Source organism: Danio rerio, chromosome 9 (genome assembly GCF_049306965.1).
Source record: "Danio rerio strain Tuebingen ecotype United States chromosome 9, GRCz12tu, whole genome shotgun sequence".
Lineage (NCBI taxonomy): Eukaryota > Metazoa > Chordata > Actinopteri > Cypriniformes > Danionidae > Danio > Danio rerio.
In genome coordinates this window covers 29362218-29380099 of record NC_133184.1, presented here as the reverse complement: position 1 = coordinate 29380099, position 17882 = coordinate 29362218, and the positions used below count along the sequence as shown (strand labels likewise).

The 17882-nt window shown below is 36.6% G+C and overlaps 1 protein-coding gene across 4 annotated transcripts in view; it reads left to right on the top strand.

Moving 5' to 3' along the window:
• The window catches only part of gtf2e1 (general transcription factor IIE, polypeptide 1, alpha), a 28442-nt gene extending 13017 nt beyond the window's left edge, over positions 1-15425 (top strand). For 3 of the 4 annotated variants that reach the window (XM_073912158.1, XM_005167734.5, XM_073912159.1), the window contains exons 3-5: positions 12382-12583; positions 12775-13010; positions 14193-15425. In XM_073912158.1, coding sequence (XP_073768259.1) covers positions 12382-12583; positions 12775-13010; positions 14193-14650 — 896 coding nt within the window. In that variant the 3' untranslated portion in view covers positions 14651-15425. 4 annotated transcript variants of the gene reach the window in all.
• The last annotated feature ends 2457 nt before the right edge of the window (positions 15426-17882 follow it).

The window sequence follows — 17882 nt, the reverse complement described above, 5'->3', positions numbered from 1 at the left end:
GTTGTTTTATATGATGAGATATTTTCAGTTTCAAACACTTAAAGACAGAGAATAGACCAGTGGTGCCCCCCTGAAAATTTGCTTAAGGGGGGCCAGAAGAGGCCAGCTACGTCAGTGGCACCAATCAATCCACAATAATTTAGTGGCTGCTATTTATTTATTGAAATATTGCATTGTATTGCATTTATGTAAGTAGATTTAAATAAATAATGTCAACAGCAAAATCATATCGGGTTGGCCACAGGGGTGGCTAGAGTTTACACAGGGGTAACACACCTTGTAAAGGGGTTTACACCACTATAAGGCACCTCTGGAATAGATGTTGGATGTAAAGAATACATTTTATTTTAAAAGCATTTAAACAAAAACTAATGCAAGCAGAAATGTAACTGTGATAAAAATAAGGAAACACTTGATAAAGTATTATAGCCTACTGTACTATTCACTCTTCAAATAAATCTCACTATCAATCTCATTTTATCATGGCAGCTAAAATAAAGTAAACTAGTGTCTGCTGGCTTCCACTTTACTGATGAGATTGTGGAGGACATTTTCCATGTCATCCTCTTCATTTTGAGGAAAGCTGTGCCACAGGGCCCCTGAACACGCATATTGGCATGTACTGTGTTTTGAACAGTAGCCTACTACAGTAAAGAACTTCAATTGATCAGTTGTGGTAATACTATAGTTGCTATGGTAACACAAGTGTAATATAAACAAATTACCCAGTGCTGTATTTTACAATATAGGGTATTTTATACTACAAATCACTACACCTTTACTGTAGTAAAACTACACTTTGTATTATTTTATCTGTTCACTATTGGTAATACTACTGTATTATGAAGCATTAATTAACAAGTCGTAAATAATACTAGCCTAAAACATAAGTATAATACAAGTATACAACAAGTATAATACTCAAAAACACTAGAATTTATTAAAGAATTTACCTTAACCTTTTAGTTTTTTGGTGTATTGTTAATAAATAGTAAAGCAAGAAAGAAACCATATCAACATTCTTGGAATAACCCTTCGCTAAGCCTCGCCCTCCTTAGTTACTGTTGCTACGCCTGTCAAGCTTTCATGCCTGGCACATCTCTTACAGTGTGTATGTGCTGGTGTCAGACATTCCCAAGGATTTAATTAGTCATTTTTGGCAAACAGGTGAGATATCTGAGAAAGCCAGACAAAAGAGGACTGCAGTATACATTACAGGGGTATATTCACAACATAATAGCAACTGATTAGAAAATAATTTGATCAAAATTGAAGCAAGGTTAGCCTAGCCACCTCATACGCTGAACATTCAACAGCATAGTTCATGCACAGCAGGAGAGGTGAAATTATAAAATAATCTAATAACCTAAGAAACTGATGGATTTGTGCCGAATATTAGCATCATTGACCCATAACAGTGTACAGTACCTATTACTGTCAGCATGTTTGTGTGCTCTTTATCCAGTTTTTATTCAAATTTGCAGTTAAGTGGAAGAAAAAAATTGAAATGCACATTAAAGTATAAATAACAGAAGTGAACAAATAGATTTTTCCTACCAGCAAATATTAGTGTATGTATTTATATGCGTTACAATAGCGAGGGTTTAAACTAAGCAGTGCTCACAGAGTTCAACGCTAAGGATTTTTTCTACGGGCCCAATCGGGCCAGTGGTTCTGATTTTTACTTGCCCAGCCCAAATTTTCACTGGCCCCACCAAAAAAAAAAAAGAAGTTAATCGCTATTTGAATGTGCGTGTGTGTGTGTGTGTGTGTGTGTGTGTATACACACACACACACACACACACAGTTGATTTCAGAATTATTAGTCCCCCTAAATTATTAACACCCCTGTTTATTTTTTTCCCCAATTTCTATTTAACAGAGAACAGATTTTCTCAGCACATTTCTAAACATAATAGTTTTAATAACTCATCTCTAATAACTGATTTATTTTATCTTTGTCATGATGACTGTAAATAATATTTTACTAGATATTCTTCAAGACACTTCTATACAGCTTAAAGTGACATTTAAAGGCTTAACTAGGGTAATTAGGTTAACTAGGCAGGTTAGGGTAATTAGGCTAGTTATTGTATAATGATGGTTTGTTCTGTAGACAGTCTGAAAAACAATTAGCTTAAGAGGCTAATAAATTTTTACCTTAAAATGGTTAAAAAAATGTTTTTATTCTAGCCAAAATAAAACAAATAAGATTTTGTTCAGAGGAAAAAATATTATCAGACAAAATATCAACATTTTTTTGCTTTGTTAAACATCATTTAGGAAATATTTTAAAAAGAAAAAAACAAAAAACAAAAGGGGGCTAATAAATCTGTATATATATTTACGGTAATTTTTAAAATGTTTAAGGAAAACTATTCAGTTCATCAAGGCTATATTTATAAATGTAAAAAAGGTGTAATTGTTAAATATTTATTAAAATTTTAAATAACTGCTTTGTTATTGTATTTAGTTTCAAATAAAATAATTACTCCAGACATTATTGATTTTATAACTATTACCATTAATAAATATAATAATAATTAATATTAGTGATTTCTGAAGGATCATGTGACTGGACTAATGAAGCTGAAATCTCATCTTTAAAATCACTGGAATAAATGAATAAATTAAATGATAAACTACTTTTGAACAGTTATTTTATAGTGCAACATTTCACAATTTGTATTTATGATGAAATAATTGCAGCCTTGGTGAGCAGAAGAAGCTTATTTTAGCATATTTAATCACACTGACCCCAAACTTTTGTGTATTGTGTATAGAATATTTTATAAGTGAAAATGTGCACTTTAATTTTAACAACCCACAGACATCGTCACCAAATACATATCGAGGTCAGACTTTCTCATATATACAGAGCCTCATTTCAATTGTCAGGTTTTGTAGAAATCGATCAATTGAATTAATCAATCTATTAAAGAAACGTTGACTATAATTCTGTATTTTAGGCTTAAATTATAGAGAGACATAGCAGATAAACCGATACTGCATCAGATCAATGTAAATCTTTCTTTCGAGCTGTCAGTGCGGAAATGAACAAAACAACAGGCCTAATACAACATATTATACGATTAAAATATGGAAAAATTAACAGATAGTAATTTCGGTCAATTTTCCTGACGGATAAACCGAGATCAGGCTGGATAAACAGATCTCGGTAATATTTCAGCATGCTTTCACTTTCGCATTTACCGGTAAGAATGACATCTCGCCCTCCTCATCATTCCCTCTTCATATAGCCGTATATATGGCTATTACACGATCATGATACACTGTGATATAGCCTGGGTCGTTAGTTCGTTGCATTGTTTTGTTTTCTCGCTACAATCGATACGCTCAATAGGACAGAGACCGCGTCTCATTCAGGCGATCTTGGACTGATTGATTTGGCGCGGAAGCGAGCGCAACTGCTGGATATATGCTAAAAAAACGCGCTAACGGGTGAAACGAGACAGATTCCGAAACAAACGTCTATGTTTGAAAGCACCGTAAGATTGTATTTGCACACAATTGACAGACAGTCGCAGCACGCAGCTCTGGCTCGATCTGTCAGGCAAAAAGGCAGCAGCTGGCCCGATCGAGCCAGTAACATTTTGTTCACTGGCCCGAGTGTCTCGCACGCTGGCCCGGGCCATCGGGCAGTCCTTATTGTCGAGCCCTGGCTCATAATATCGAGTGGAAAAAAGAAAAAGACCGCTGGGAAGCATAACCTGCTTTGTTTTTTTTTTGTTTTTTGTTTTAAAGAAACACAGTTTAGATCTGTTTAGGATAAGAGGAATGTGAGTTATTGCCACCTATCACTGAATGTGAATATCGAAAACAAAACCAACTTAGCTTAACTCCTTTACAGCCCCTCACACAGCTTGATCCACGCTGGCATTTCTCCTCTTGGGCTTTGGTTTTGAAAAGGGAAAAATCCCACCACCCAGTCCAAACTTTTAGGATAGCGGGTGTCAGATTTGCACAATCCAATTGCGCAACGATTTGGCTTGTTTCCCTCGCTCGAAAGCTTGACAGAGCCTCTGCCCGTAGCTACGATTGGTAAGCCGCGATTGGTGGGTGGCGGTTTTTGGGCGTGGCTTAGCGAAGGGTCAGTTTAACAGGATCCCGTGAGAGCAAAAGCACTAAAGGTATGAGACGCCATCGTAAACAAAAGTCAAGCGAACGCAAAGAGACTGAATGCACGAGAGAGAGAGAGAGAGAGAGAGAGAGAGAGAGAGAGAGAGAGAGAGAGAGAGGTGTATGTTGTATGAGAGAGAGAGAGAGAGAGAGAGAGAGAGAGAGCGAGTATTGGCACGCGAGTATTGGCTCGATCTCAAGTTCAAATTCAAATTCTCTCTGCGTTCGCTTGACTTTTGTCCGCTCCGGCGCCTCATAGTAGTCACGTTGGATACTGTCGAATCAAAACAATCTACCGTGCTTCGGTTGGACGTCATGCCGAAAGCGCGCATGCTGTCACACACACGCACACATAAACGGGGAGAGAGAGAGAGCGGTCCATGTCAACATACTTTTTTATCGTTGGGCGTTTCATGGGAAGCAGCAAGTCTTTACAAGTCAATAGGGGCAAGTCCTAGTCAAAGTCCAAGTCATTTATGTTCAAGTCCAAGTCGAGTTGCAAGTCTTTTTATATTTTGTCAAGTCGAGTCTAAAGTCATCAAATTCATGACTCGAGTCTGACTCGAGTCCAAGTCACATGACTCGAGTCCACACCTCTGCTGTGTACTGTTGAAGTCTGTTAGACAAGTTCTTGGATAACAGTGGTTTGTTAATAATTTATTCATTCATTTATTTTCCGTCGACTTAGTCCCTTAATTAATCAAGGGTTGCCACAGCGGAATGAACCGCCAACTTATTCAGCATGTTTTTTACGCATCGGATGCACTTCCAGCCACAACCCAGCATTGGGGAACACCCATACACTCTTGCATTCACACCAACTCATACACTATGGCCAATTCACCTATAGCACATGTCTTTGGACTGTGGAGGAAACTGGAGCACCCGGAGGAAACCCAAGCCAACATGGGGAGAACATGCAAGCTCCACAAAGAAATGCCAACTGACCCAGCCGGGGCTCAAACCAGCAAACTTCTTGCTGTGTGGTTACAGCGCTACCCACTGCACCACCGTGTCACCCGTGGCTTATAATATTGACCATAAAATTAATTTTAAAAATGTTTTTTATTTCCACCCCACTAAATAAAACCATACACCAACACACAGACACAACATAGTCAATGTGAACATTTGAAGTGTATCAAAACCTTTCATCATACTTGCCCAAAAACTACTGAACAACACCCATTCTAGTCTTAGGACATTTTTGATATATTTTGATTCACTTTGAATATTTTAATATATTAAATATTTTTGTATATTTATAAATACTTAAGATATATTTGATCAAAATTAAAATTGAACAGAAAAAATGGAATTAGGAAAAAAAATACAATATAGGCTCATTCTGAAAACATAGCTCATGTACATTTCTGGAGATGGCGAATTATGTAGCCAAAAGTACGTATGGCTGCATTTCATCTTTAAAACAAATGCTACGGGGCGATGTGATGCCAGTCCCACTTATCTCCGTGTGGACAGCTTTTCCACTGTTACCAATTGACTGTCAGCGGACTTGTGTGTGTGTGTGTGTGTATATGTGTATTAGTTTGAACTAGGGATGGGCCCGGTTCTGATGGAATAATAACCTTGGATAAAAATTTCACGGTATTGTGATTACTGCTCTATATTATGTTCTTAATAAACAAAATACATTTTATTGTAGGAAACATTTATAATATTTTGGTTCAGTAGCTAACTATGTCAGGCTAAATAATTAAACCTCTCTTCATTAGTTTCAAAAACAAAGATTTCTTTACAACACATTTAAAAAACATACACAACACAAGTTATCATCCCATGTCTAGTTTGAACTAGCAGCGACACTAAATCTTTCTTTAGCAGCAAATTAGCATATTTGAATGTTTTTTTGGATGATGACATGAAACTGAAGTAAAGGCTGCTGAAAATTCACCTTTAGTATCTTAGTAATAAATATAATTTTAAAATGCTTTCAAATATGAAGCATTTGTTTTGTAATAACATGGCATTTTTTATCAAATAGGTACAGTCTCAGTAAGCTTAAATGAATTTTAATTTTAATCTTAACAGCCCTAACCCTTTTCAATGTTAGTTTAAAACACCATGTAATGCTCAACTTCGCTAATTGTACTCAATAGTTTGGAAAGGCTTTGCATTAATGGAGTACACACACGTCTGAGCATTATCAACAGACTTTGTTTATCCACTGTGATGATGACCATGTAAGATGTTCTTTCCTGAAAGCTAATCCTGTCTAAATGCGGTTTAGGATGCTCTCCGTAGAGCAGAGATGCCTAAACTAGGCAATTCAATGTAAGAAGATGGGGAAACGGAAAGGAATAGTTTTGAGATTGTCAGTTTAAATTTATTGCAACCCTTTGTTTGTTTTGTTGTTAAAAATTTTAATAAAAGTTTCAGTTAAATTGTGTAAATTAATCAGATTTTGTTTAAAATGTCACTTGACAATGCGCAAAGACAGATTCTGCTTAACTAGTGTATTCAGCATTGAACTCTACTGTGTTATTAATGTGATTTGTTTATGTTTTTATTTCATTGTTATCATTTAAAAAGTTATACTGAATTAGTTAATACCATTTACAGTAATTTATTTATTTTTTTACTTATTTTGCAATATTATTAAATAAATTTAGCCATGGCAACTTTAATGTAAAATAGTTTGGTATATTTACCTTCAGCCCACGGCTTTCAATAATATTTTGTTTTTGGCCCTTTATACAAAAACTTTTGGGCACCCCTGCCATATAGAGCCTAAATTGTATTGAATCTCTTTGAAGTCATCTCTACTTTTTATCTTCAAAGAAAAAAAAAAACATTTATTTCTTATTATTACTATTGCATTAGTAATTTGAATCTTTGTGGTACATTTGTCACAGTTGCACAGGCCCCCTCATGAAAAAGTTTCTCATCTCGCAAATGCCGAAATGATGCTGGATTCATCTTTAAAGGACTGTTCACAAAAGTCCTTTTGTTCTTTGGCGTAGACGACTGAACAAAGCGCCGTCCTGCTTTCAAAAGAGCTCTGAATCACTGGAGAGAGTACTGTGTAATTTAAACCAGACCTATTCATATCTCATAGATAATACAAAAACTATCAACACAAAGACACCAGCCCACTTTCTCTCAATGCCAGCCTTAATGTATGCCTGCATACTAACTGCACAGCTCCATGTTCCTTTAGATCCACTACGACAATGTGTGTGTACTCGCAGACCCACGAAAATGACAACAAGAGTGTGTGAATGTGCCATATTGCTAATTATCCTGGGCTTCGAATTTAATATCTCTACAGAATTATGGTTGGGAGCCTCTAATGGCATGTGAAAAGACAAAAATGGGTACCTTTTATTTCTTGTTTTAACATTCGCTTTTTCTGGAGCTGTGATGGTGATAGTGCGTCAGCGATTCCTTCAGTTTAACATGCAGTTAATAGCTTTCCTTTCTGAACTAGTGAACTTCCCCTCTGTCTGTCTCTTTGGGGTCACGCAGAGCATGTTTTTGTATTCCGGTGTGCTGCTTTTTAAGTGTTAATATAGCCTAACATGCTGACTGCGTCTGTACAATCTAGCACTGACAGTTACTTTTTTTTTTTTTAAAGATCTCATGTTAAGTAAATTCTTGAATTTAAAAAATCCAGCAGATGTTGTTCAGCGGAAAGAAAAAGCAAGTTTCAAGACGTGTTGGCGCAGTATCCTAATCACCAATTATATGTGTATGTGCCCAATAAGTGATATTCAGAGCCATATTTTTTTCTCAGAATATTTAATGCTGCTGTATTTTTAAATAAATATAACTGTACACTGAACTTATAGTTTATACAATTTGAAACACTAGGTTTTTAACACTTTCAGTAATGTAGTATCACACTTCAGTCAACCTAAAAAAACAAAAATGAGTAGTCCTTTTTATATTTTAATTTAAAAAGACACAAAATATATAAGTGATTTAGTTGTTAAATAAAAAATTGCAGTTTTTTTCGGAGAATCTTAACTAGTGACTTTATGGAAAGGTCATTGAATAACTGGCTCAATTTATTTGTTCAAAAAAAGTGACTCATTCAGGAACAAATGCTACGGGTTGATCTGAGATACACAAAGGTTGTTACTTGCTTGTTAGGAACTATCCTAGAAGGGGAAAAATCACTCATTAGGGTTGGGTTGCTAAACAACGCCATCGTCCATTGCCGATGGCCAATAGACATCACAACGCTGAGCCGGCATCACAATCCTCCGCCCCGCCTCGGGCGCAGCTGCAACCTGCTCGCGAAAAATACACACAGCTCCCGTTTACACTAATTCATCTTTGTTTCAAAATGCCATTTTAGAACGAAAACGATCCACGTCCACACAACTCACAACTTGCACCACAGGACCACACACACACACACACACTGTGCGCATCGGAACTCCAGCAGTTAGCGGGTGCTTTGAACACAAAACCCCAGAGAGCAGTCACGTTGAACAGTTTATCAAAGATGTACCACTGGATTGCGTCTCACTATAGTTGTTAAATGTAATATTTAAATTAATCATTTCTCTATCTAACGACTCTTTAGTCTTTTGAATCGATCAGGTAACGTGTCACAGTGTCAGTACACTGCTTCAATCTTTTGCTTTCGCGTTTGTACTTAGTAATTTTACCGAAAACCTCAGATACTGTTGGTTGGTTTCTGTTGGTTGAGGCCTGTTTATCGACACCACTGTAACGACAAAGATCACACTGCATATTCATGTCGTAGTTCCGTGGAAAAAAAGTGATTGAGAGGTGGTAATTTGTGTGTAACTTATCTTTATTTATTTATGATTTGTTATGGGAAAACAAAGAACATGCAGGTCACCTAGTTGAAATGGTAGGCCACAAATAACTAATTCATTGTAAAATAGTTTTTCATAATTAAGTAATTCACCGCCGTCTACGAGAACGATGCCATCGTCCACCATGATGTTTCATATTAGACAACATACAGTGCCAAATTAGTCAACATTGCCCAACCCCATTATTAATTACTAGCATTCTGTTTTTTTTTTAAACTGTTGTGCAACTTCAACATCACAATTATAAAAAAGTAAATCTTATTTTAGGAATGTAAAAAACACAAACACCATATGTGGATATATGTTTAACTTTATTTAATTGCATTAAACACGCAGTGAAATTGTTTTTGAAAAGTAAGTAACAAACTCAATGTCCGTTACATGTACAATATAATTACAATAATATTTTACCCTATTGTTGCCATAATTTTCCATATTAGGTCAATGAGGATGCTTACATTTACATTACAATTGCCTTTTTTGACTGATTATTCTTTTTTGATAATATATATCCTGTATAAAACTGATAAAAAAAAACAGTAGTGGAGTAGGCCTTGACCTTGGAAAAAAGTAGAACTTAGTAGAAAAGTAGAAAAAGTAGAATTTCTTCTGTACTTTTTGTATGATGCTGTAACAGTGCAAATAATAACATGTTTTTAACAAAGAACCAGGGCTACAGACAGAACAAAGATCAAAACAAGTTGTTTGTAGGATTTGAACGAGGGCAACAGTTAAAGATGTCAATCTAGCTAATGTTTACATGGAAAATCAGTGTGTTGTAAGGCAAAAACTTCAGTTTTTGAACACTATCTTTTACTCTGATAATACAAAATGTTTGCGTGGATCTGAAAATGTATCTCATTATTATGTAGACATTTAAATGTGGCTGGTTATCTCTTCATCCCTTATCACTTGTGTGTCTTGTTTTTGTGTAAATGTACTTGTTTAAGTTTTTTACTAGGACACAAAATTGTATAATAAGATGAGTATGACCTGGGTATAAACCATTAAGTTGGTTTATGAGGATATGCCTTGTGTCTTCATCATTCAAAATGCTTAAATCATACTTAAAGGGGTCTTTTGACATTTAAAATATGCCACATATTTTTGAGGGCTGAATTTAGGAGTATGGGTAGTGGAAGGCCATATAATAAGCATTTTTGTATTGTATAAAATGCACCAAGCCTATGAAGAGTCCCTGTAAACCACATATGCATATGTGTGTGTGTGTGGACTGGTTTCAGTGGTTTCCAAAAACATGTTTTTGTATAATGACATGGGTATGACTTGCATGTACTCTAATACTGTAGTTTATGAGGACATGTCTTTTGTCCTTGTGATCCAAGATGCTTAAAAAGCATACCTAATAAGGCCTTTCACATTCAATAAATTGAATTACACCTATGGAGAGTCTCTGTAAACCACCAATACTAATGTGTGTGTGTGAAGATAGACAGATTGTCCAGGAGGGCTGCTTTAAATTGTTCCCTGCAGCTCCGGGTATGTCGATATTTCCTCTAGAGCTGTGTCAAATGTGTCGGAGACCTTTTTTATCTTCCCTTCACCTGACTGTTATTTCTCTTCTTTTTTTTTACAGTTTCTCCCACTCTTTGTGCTTGTCAAATTGTTTTCTCTTCCCCCTCCGCTGCTGTATTGGCAGAGAAGACATCTGTAGTAAAGGGACCTAGCTGGAGGTGATTGTTTTCAGGAGCGCCTTCACAGATTTTGTTGTCAACTTTCCAGCAAAGCTTTTAAAATGGAAATTGCAGCGAGTCGTTTACTCGTTTGATTCCCTTCAAGGCCAGAAAAATTGGGAATTGGGAAGCCATTTACCATGTACTCAGCACGGCAACATGGGACCATTTTAGTGTAAAAACCATATTGCTGGGGTGCTTTTGTGATATCAAAACACACATGAATATGAGTAGAAAGGCGTTCTAGATAAAAGCCTACAGTTAGAGGTTGATCACAATATCTGCACCATCTGTGGCCATTAAATGCTAAGTACATGAATATGTAAAGTGTGTCAAGGCATGAAATTTTTTTTTTATTCGACTAGTAGCCGATGTACACCACACACTCGTATACCAGGCCCTGCTGTGTGTGCTTTTGTCAGAAGGCTGTAAATAACTTTAGCAGCAGATGGCAAACCAGACCAGCTTCACTTTGCTGTGGAATCGCCTGTGAATGCTGGGATCGAGCGTGTGTTTGTCCTTTTGTCTGTGATTGTTCTTACACTTTCCAGTTTCAATTATATTAGACTGGGAGCAGTGGCTTTGGTTCAGGCCACTAGTTGCATTGAGCTGTAGATGGATTTCACTTTACTTCTATTGATAGTCATGTATCATAATTTCTTATTGTTCTAGCAACAAATAATTGTTTTATTCAATACTCAAAAAATGCATATTTTTTCTGCTACAAGCAACAAGTTTTGGGTCTAACATTTCTAACTTGTTTAAATATGTGACACAAATTTACATGGTTACCATCATCATACCATTAAAAGGTTTGAGGAAGAATGTTTAGTTTTTTTCTCAGCAAAGGATGTTAAAAATTTAAAATTAAAATCTATTAAAAACTATAAAAAACAATTTAAACTATTAAATTGTAACTGTTAAGCTGAAAATGTTATTTATTCACTTTTTCCAAACCTGTATGTGAATTTTTTATTTTTATTTTATAATTTTTATTTTTTATTTTTATTTTTCTTAACACAAAGGATGTATATAAAAAAAAAAAAAAAAACAGACTTTCAATTTAGAACCCTTCAGATTTGCCAGCATGGGAATAAAATAAATGTTACAATGTAATGACATACAATATGAAAATTATTCTTAAAATAAAAATTCTATCAATTAATTAGTCAGTAGAAATTAATAATTAACAAAGTTATATTACTTCTATTCCAACCACAAACCATTGAATAGTGTTGTTGTTGTTTTAATTTTATTATTGAGAAAGCCTTGGTCAATTCCAGCATACATGGCAAGTCAATTATGATGGGAATAATCTTGATTAGCAAGACTGATTTGTTGTTTTTTACTTTAGTTACAACATTATTTCCCCTGGCCACTGATGTTAGTATTTCCTAGTTTGAGACCAGCAGATATGACAGACAAATCCAAATTTTCTAGCCTGATGGGATTGCTAGATAATAGTTAGCCAGATTAGGTTCTGGCTTCATCTCCAACTCAAAAATTGGCTCCGTGTCTGTGGGTAAAGGGGACATGGAATCCCAGATTTTGGAGCCTCTGGTTAAAGGGAACTGGAGTTATGAATTTAAAAAAAAATGTTTAGGCTCCTCTTCCATGACCTGTCCTGGGGTGCTCAATATGGTGGATAGTGTTGATGTGGGATGTTGTTGTTTCACAGCGCTGTTGAGCCATTTCAACACTTGTATTTTAATAAATTTTTCTCTCTAACACAGGTACGTTCCGCTGTACATTTTGTCAAACAGAAGTAGAGGAGGACGAATCGGCAGTGCCAAAGAAAGATGCTCGCACTTTGGTGGCACGGTTCAATGAGCAAATCGAGCCCATCTATGTATTGCTTCGAGAAACGGAAAACATCAACTTGTCTCATGATCTACTGGAGCCCGAACCATCAGAAATCCCAGCTCTAAAACAGAGGTCAGAGAATCTGAAATACTGTACTCTCAGGTGTTTCTTTATCACAACATTTGTCCACTTAATTCAATAATAGACTTTTTTTGTCAATTGTTTTTAGCCATTACCAATTTGTTTTAAAGGATGCTCAATTAAAATAGGTTTACATCATGTCAGCATAAGTCTTATTTATCCAATTTGAACTTTTCCTGCAGTCGAGAGCGCGCTGCACAAACTGCAGCGGGAGCAGGCGCTGGGGGACCTGTTAGAGAAGTATGGAAAAAGGGCACGTCGTATGACCTCTACACGCAGAATGTGGTCATCAACATGGAAGACCAGGAGCCTCAACCTGGCCAGAATGCTGAGGGCAAAGCTCCCAAAGAGAGGCCCGTATGGCTGACGGAAAGTACAGTGCAGGGAGCGTACAACGAGACAGAAGCTCTGAAGAACCGTGAGTCATACCTGCTGTATTATATCATGGTGAAAGTAGTATTTATGATCTTAGATAAAATACTGTTTCTTTTTTATGCATTTGAGGTTTTGCATGACATGATGCCAAAATGTACATGAAACAATTCAGCCGTCTACATGTGTTTGTTGCCTCATTACAAATGTTTAATGGAAATTAGACAATATACTATATAATAAACTAACAAAGGCCACATTCAAATAGACCTTATAGGGTGGCGCTGAATAAACTTATAATCTGTCTTTTCCAAATTTTGTCATTCATGGCTGTCTGCTTCCTAATATTCCTTAAAACAGGGATTTCCAAACATTTCAGCCTACGACCCCTAAAATAACAATGTCAGTGACTATTTTCAGATGTGGATATAATCATACAAACAATGCACGCAACGGCTCACACACACTAAAAAGCCTACATAAACACAATCATAATGACACCACAAACATGTGCAACAGTCTAACAAACATATAATTTTATTATTATTTAATATTAACCTTACCTAATGAGACCGGTGGGCGGAATGTAACAAGCAAAAGTAACAGCATATGTCATTAATCTAATGTAAAAACCCTCAGGGTTGCAATCCAATGAAAAAAAATGGAAATTCTTTTTATTTTTGTATTTTGTATTTGTATTTTTAATGTAACTTTATTATCTTCTGTAAGTTATGGATTAACAATGGTAATTTTAAAAGTTTAATCAAATTTGTTAGACTTTTGGAAACCACCAAGCGACCCCAACTTTGCCAATCACTGCCTTAAAACATGCCCAGTTTTCCAAAATAAGAGTACCACATAGATTAGAAATATAATAAACTGTGTTATACTTAAAAAAATAAGGGGTGATAAATGATAATTTCTTAATATTGATCCCGTGTGAATCTACAAATGAGCAAACAAATGTAACATTATTGATTCTTGTGTTCATCATCAGTAGCTGGTCTGAAAGTTTTGAGACTTTGGAAAGATTTGAGAATTGGACTTGGAGCGAAGGGAAGATTGTCTTTTGAAAAGCTCTGAAATTACAGCCTGTTTCTTACCCAAAGCTATAGCAGAGCTTCAGAAAGGAATTGGATTTAGAAAGTGTAGCAAAAATTGGAATTCTACAAACAAAGAAGCATCTGAAATTGTCGTCATTTTTCTTCCAATTTTTTTCTCACACCAGCTGGCGAGGACTCTGTAGTAACCCAGGAGGGAATTACTGGAAGGGGAGCCGCGCAGGATGAGAATGAGGAGGTGATGCTGGCTCTCCTCATTCACGAGAAGAGGAGTGGAGCTGGTCCAGGAGGTTCCGCCGTCTCCAGACCAACTGTTCCAGCCGCAAACGCCAGTGACTCTGACAGCGATACGAGCGAGTCGGACGAAGACTCTCCACCACAGGCTCCAGCCCACACGTTGCACAGCACTACATCCATGCGGCCAGGAAAACAAGACGAGGAGGACGAGGATGATGACGATGAGTTTGAAGAGGTCGGAGATGACCCTGTGGTTATGGTAGGAGGAAGACCCTTCTCTTACAGGGAAGTAAGCCAGAGGCCAGAGCTGGTGGAACAGATGAGCGCTCAGGAGAAAGAGGCGTATATTGAGATGGGCCAAAACCTCTTCCAGGACATGTACTTCTAAGTTCATCATGCTGGCTAGCTTCTCGTTCTGTCTGTATCTCACTTTTTTCCCCACAGGATACAAGGATACAATCTGTTTCCTTTGCACACTTCATATCTAATGGTGTTGTGCGGTGTGCCAGAGTTGAGAAATGTAGTGTTTTACCAGTTAACTCTTGTTCTTTCTCACTCCCCTGCCATATTCCCATACAAAACTACTCCGGTGCCAATGATACCGCAGTATCACGGTTGTAAACAAGAGTATCATACATTGGCAAACACTCACATTGCTAGCTTTCCAGTTTGTTTGCCGTTTTGTCAGATTCGGAGACTTCCATTTATATAACAGTGTTGCCGCAGTAACCTCTGAGACGGTTTAACCTCCTTTAAACCAAGGATTTTCTGACACGAATGACTTTTGAATGACAGAAAGTGACAAACTGTGGTATTTGCTCAAAGCTACCTACCAAGGCGTTTTCTCATCTTCTTGCTTTCATGTTATTTTTAATGGCTCTTTTTCCTCAGCAGTATTTAGCAAGACTCGCAGTTTGAAAGGAAAGACAAACGATCTTCATGCGGCTGGCTTCCTTAACGCGATATTGAATGAGATTTAATGAGAGATGTTTGTTTAAAGTGTGATTGCTTTCCTTTCACAGCAGAAATGAGCACTTTTTTCTCTGATCTCTGCCTCAGTGGACATTATTCACTTCAATTTGTTTGTCCTTAAGTAGAAAAAAGGATGTTTTTTCAGTTTGTTAGACCATTTACTGTAATAAAAAGCTGAGTGTGAAAACTGACAGTGTTCATAAATATATGTTTGTGAAAGATGAATATTAGTTTCATAAACTGTTATTTCACACAAATGTATTCACAGAATGGTTTATTTTGTCTAGGATGGAAAAACAGGTTGCTTTCGCAGTGACCGTGTCCAAAAAAATGTTTGAATTGACCTCTCATGGTGTGATCATGTAATTGAATTGGGAACAGAGTCTCTGGGGATGTGCTTTGGTGCAGCTGCGGATGAGATGATGCTTGGATGAGACTGTGCGGGAGATCAAATCTGTGGTGCGTTGACGTGCAGCCAAAGAGAAAAGCGGCAGTGCTGCTGTCACTTCACATTACAGGTGCAGCACTGTGGAGTCCAGTTAGTAAGGGTATCTGCAGCTCAGAGCAGTGGGTAGCTTTGCATGTAGGGGGTGTGTTTAAACATTTTAAGGACACGTGTTTTACATTATTATTTAAAAGGCTCCTATTATGCAAAATCAGTCGTTGGAAGCTGTTTGGACTTGACATAAGTCTCGTCATCTATCCAAGTTTTGGGAACAACTATATAATAATAATTTGACTTCTAGTTGATCATTTGGCATCTAAAGTGGCTTATATGAAAGGCAAGGACTCTAGATTATGCTTATTTTACCTAAATAAAATATGATCATGTAATGGTAATGTAATGGGCAGCACAAATGTCTTGATACCTTAGCCTGTTGATGTTGCCATGCACTCTCCAGATCTCTCGCACGCCCCATACTGAATCTAACACCAAACCATGATTTTTCCTTCACCAAACTTGACGGATAACTGCGAGAATCTTGGGAACATGCACGTTTCGATAGGTCTGCATTTGTGATAAATGGGGTGTAGTTCAACAGATGATTAATCAGAAAAGTCTACCTTCTGCCACTTTTCCAAATGATCAACTAGTAGTCAAGTTGTTATTTTTTGCTTTTACAACTGGGATTGACAACAAGACTTTTGTTAGGTAGTGTAGTGTGTACACAGCCATATAGTGGTATAAACCCCATCAACTCCTTTAAAAAAAAAAAATGTAATGTTAAATCAGGATGTAAATCCCAGCAATTTTGAGGCTGACCACACTGTGACGTAGCAATGTGATTTTTCCCACCCATCGTCTTGATTGACAGGCGGGTATTATCATGGCTCAGTATTAACCCATATTATCATGTTCACAACTCTGCAATTGCAAAGAACCTTGGATTAAAAGTTCTTTCAACTATCTGTGATAGGCTGCACCTCAAGAAGGAGGTTTTAAAGTTTAAAAATGTTTTTTTAAAAGCAATTTTTTATTATAAAGAAAGACAGTAAAATCTAGTAACTGTAACTAAAAACAAGGATGCTTCAATCGTACAACAGCAGAGCCCAGTTTGTGGACAAGACAGCAGCATATATTTTCTCATATCTTGTCACATTTGCAATGAGTCAATGAGCAAAAACAGCATAAAATTAAATGTATGTGTGTCTGCACCATGAACTTTGAAATGTTATTTGTGTGTGGCTCATTCATCGTTGCAGAAAGGCTGAATAAACTTCACAACAACTACATCAAATAACCATTCAGAAACTTCCTGGTTCATCTTACGTTGGCATTTTTCTATAATGGATCTCTGCTTCATCAAGTCACCAAATGTCTCTGTCATTGTGATGTGTTTATCTTACACAGGATCAGCAGACATGTTGGTACAGTGACCGAGGGGAACCAGCTCATTTACATTTAAAGATACAGGCACAAAACAGCTACATTTTTCTATGACTCCAAAACTTACATTTTCAGCAGGGTATAATAAAAGATCAGATTGGTATTTTGAGCTAAAACTTTTACCAACACACCAGACCCCAAAGCTTATTTTACAGCTTAGATAGGACTCAAATAGGACTCCTTTGATACTGCTTTTATGTACATTTTTGACTCGTCTAGAGCATAAAAATAAATACCAAGTAACATTTTAGTTTAGGTCACAAAACTGGCTTATAATCTGCCTATTATCAACATATTAACTGTTCATTAGCAGTTATAAAGTATGATCTTGTTCTACATTCCTAATCCTACCCAAAACCTAAACCCAACTTCTACCTTACTAACTATTAACAATTATTAAACTAGTAGTGTTATTGGTTAGTTAATACTGTGAATTGTAACCTAAACTGAAGGGTTAGTAAATACTATGTGTTTGCTGTCATTTAATAAACAAGCCAATTTAACATAATTGTTTATATGAAAAATAATCATGAAAATGTGCTATCAGTGTCAGAATGTCTGTCTTTGTTTTAGTCTGTGTAACTCCACCCACTGCCAGTTAACCAATTATATTTCAGCACTTTGGTTTGTCTTGGCAGAAACCAGCTAATTTTATTTCAGTTTTAAAGGCTTCCTTGATGTTTGCGGGCCAAGCACAGCTGAAAATGGGACCTCAGGAGGACCATAATAGCCTTTAAATGAGAGACAGATTCATAAGGTG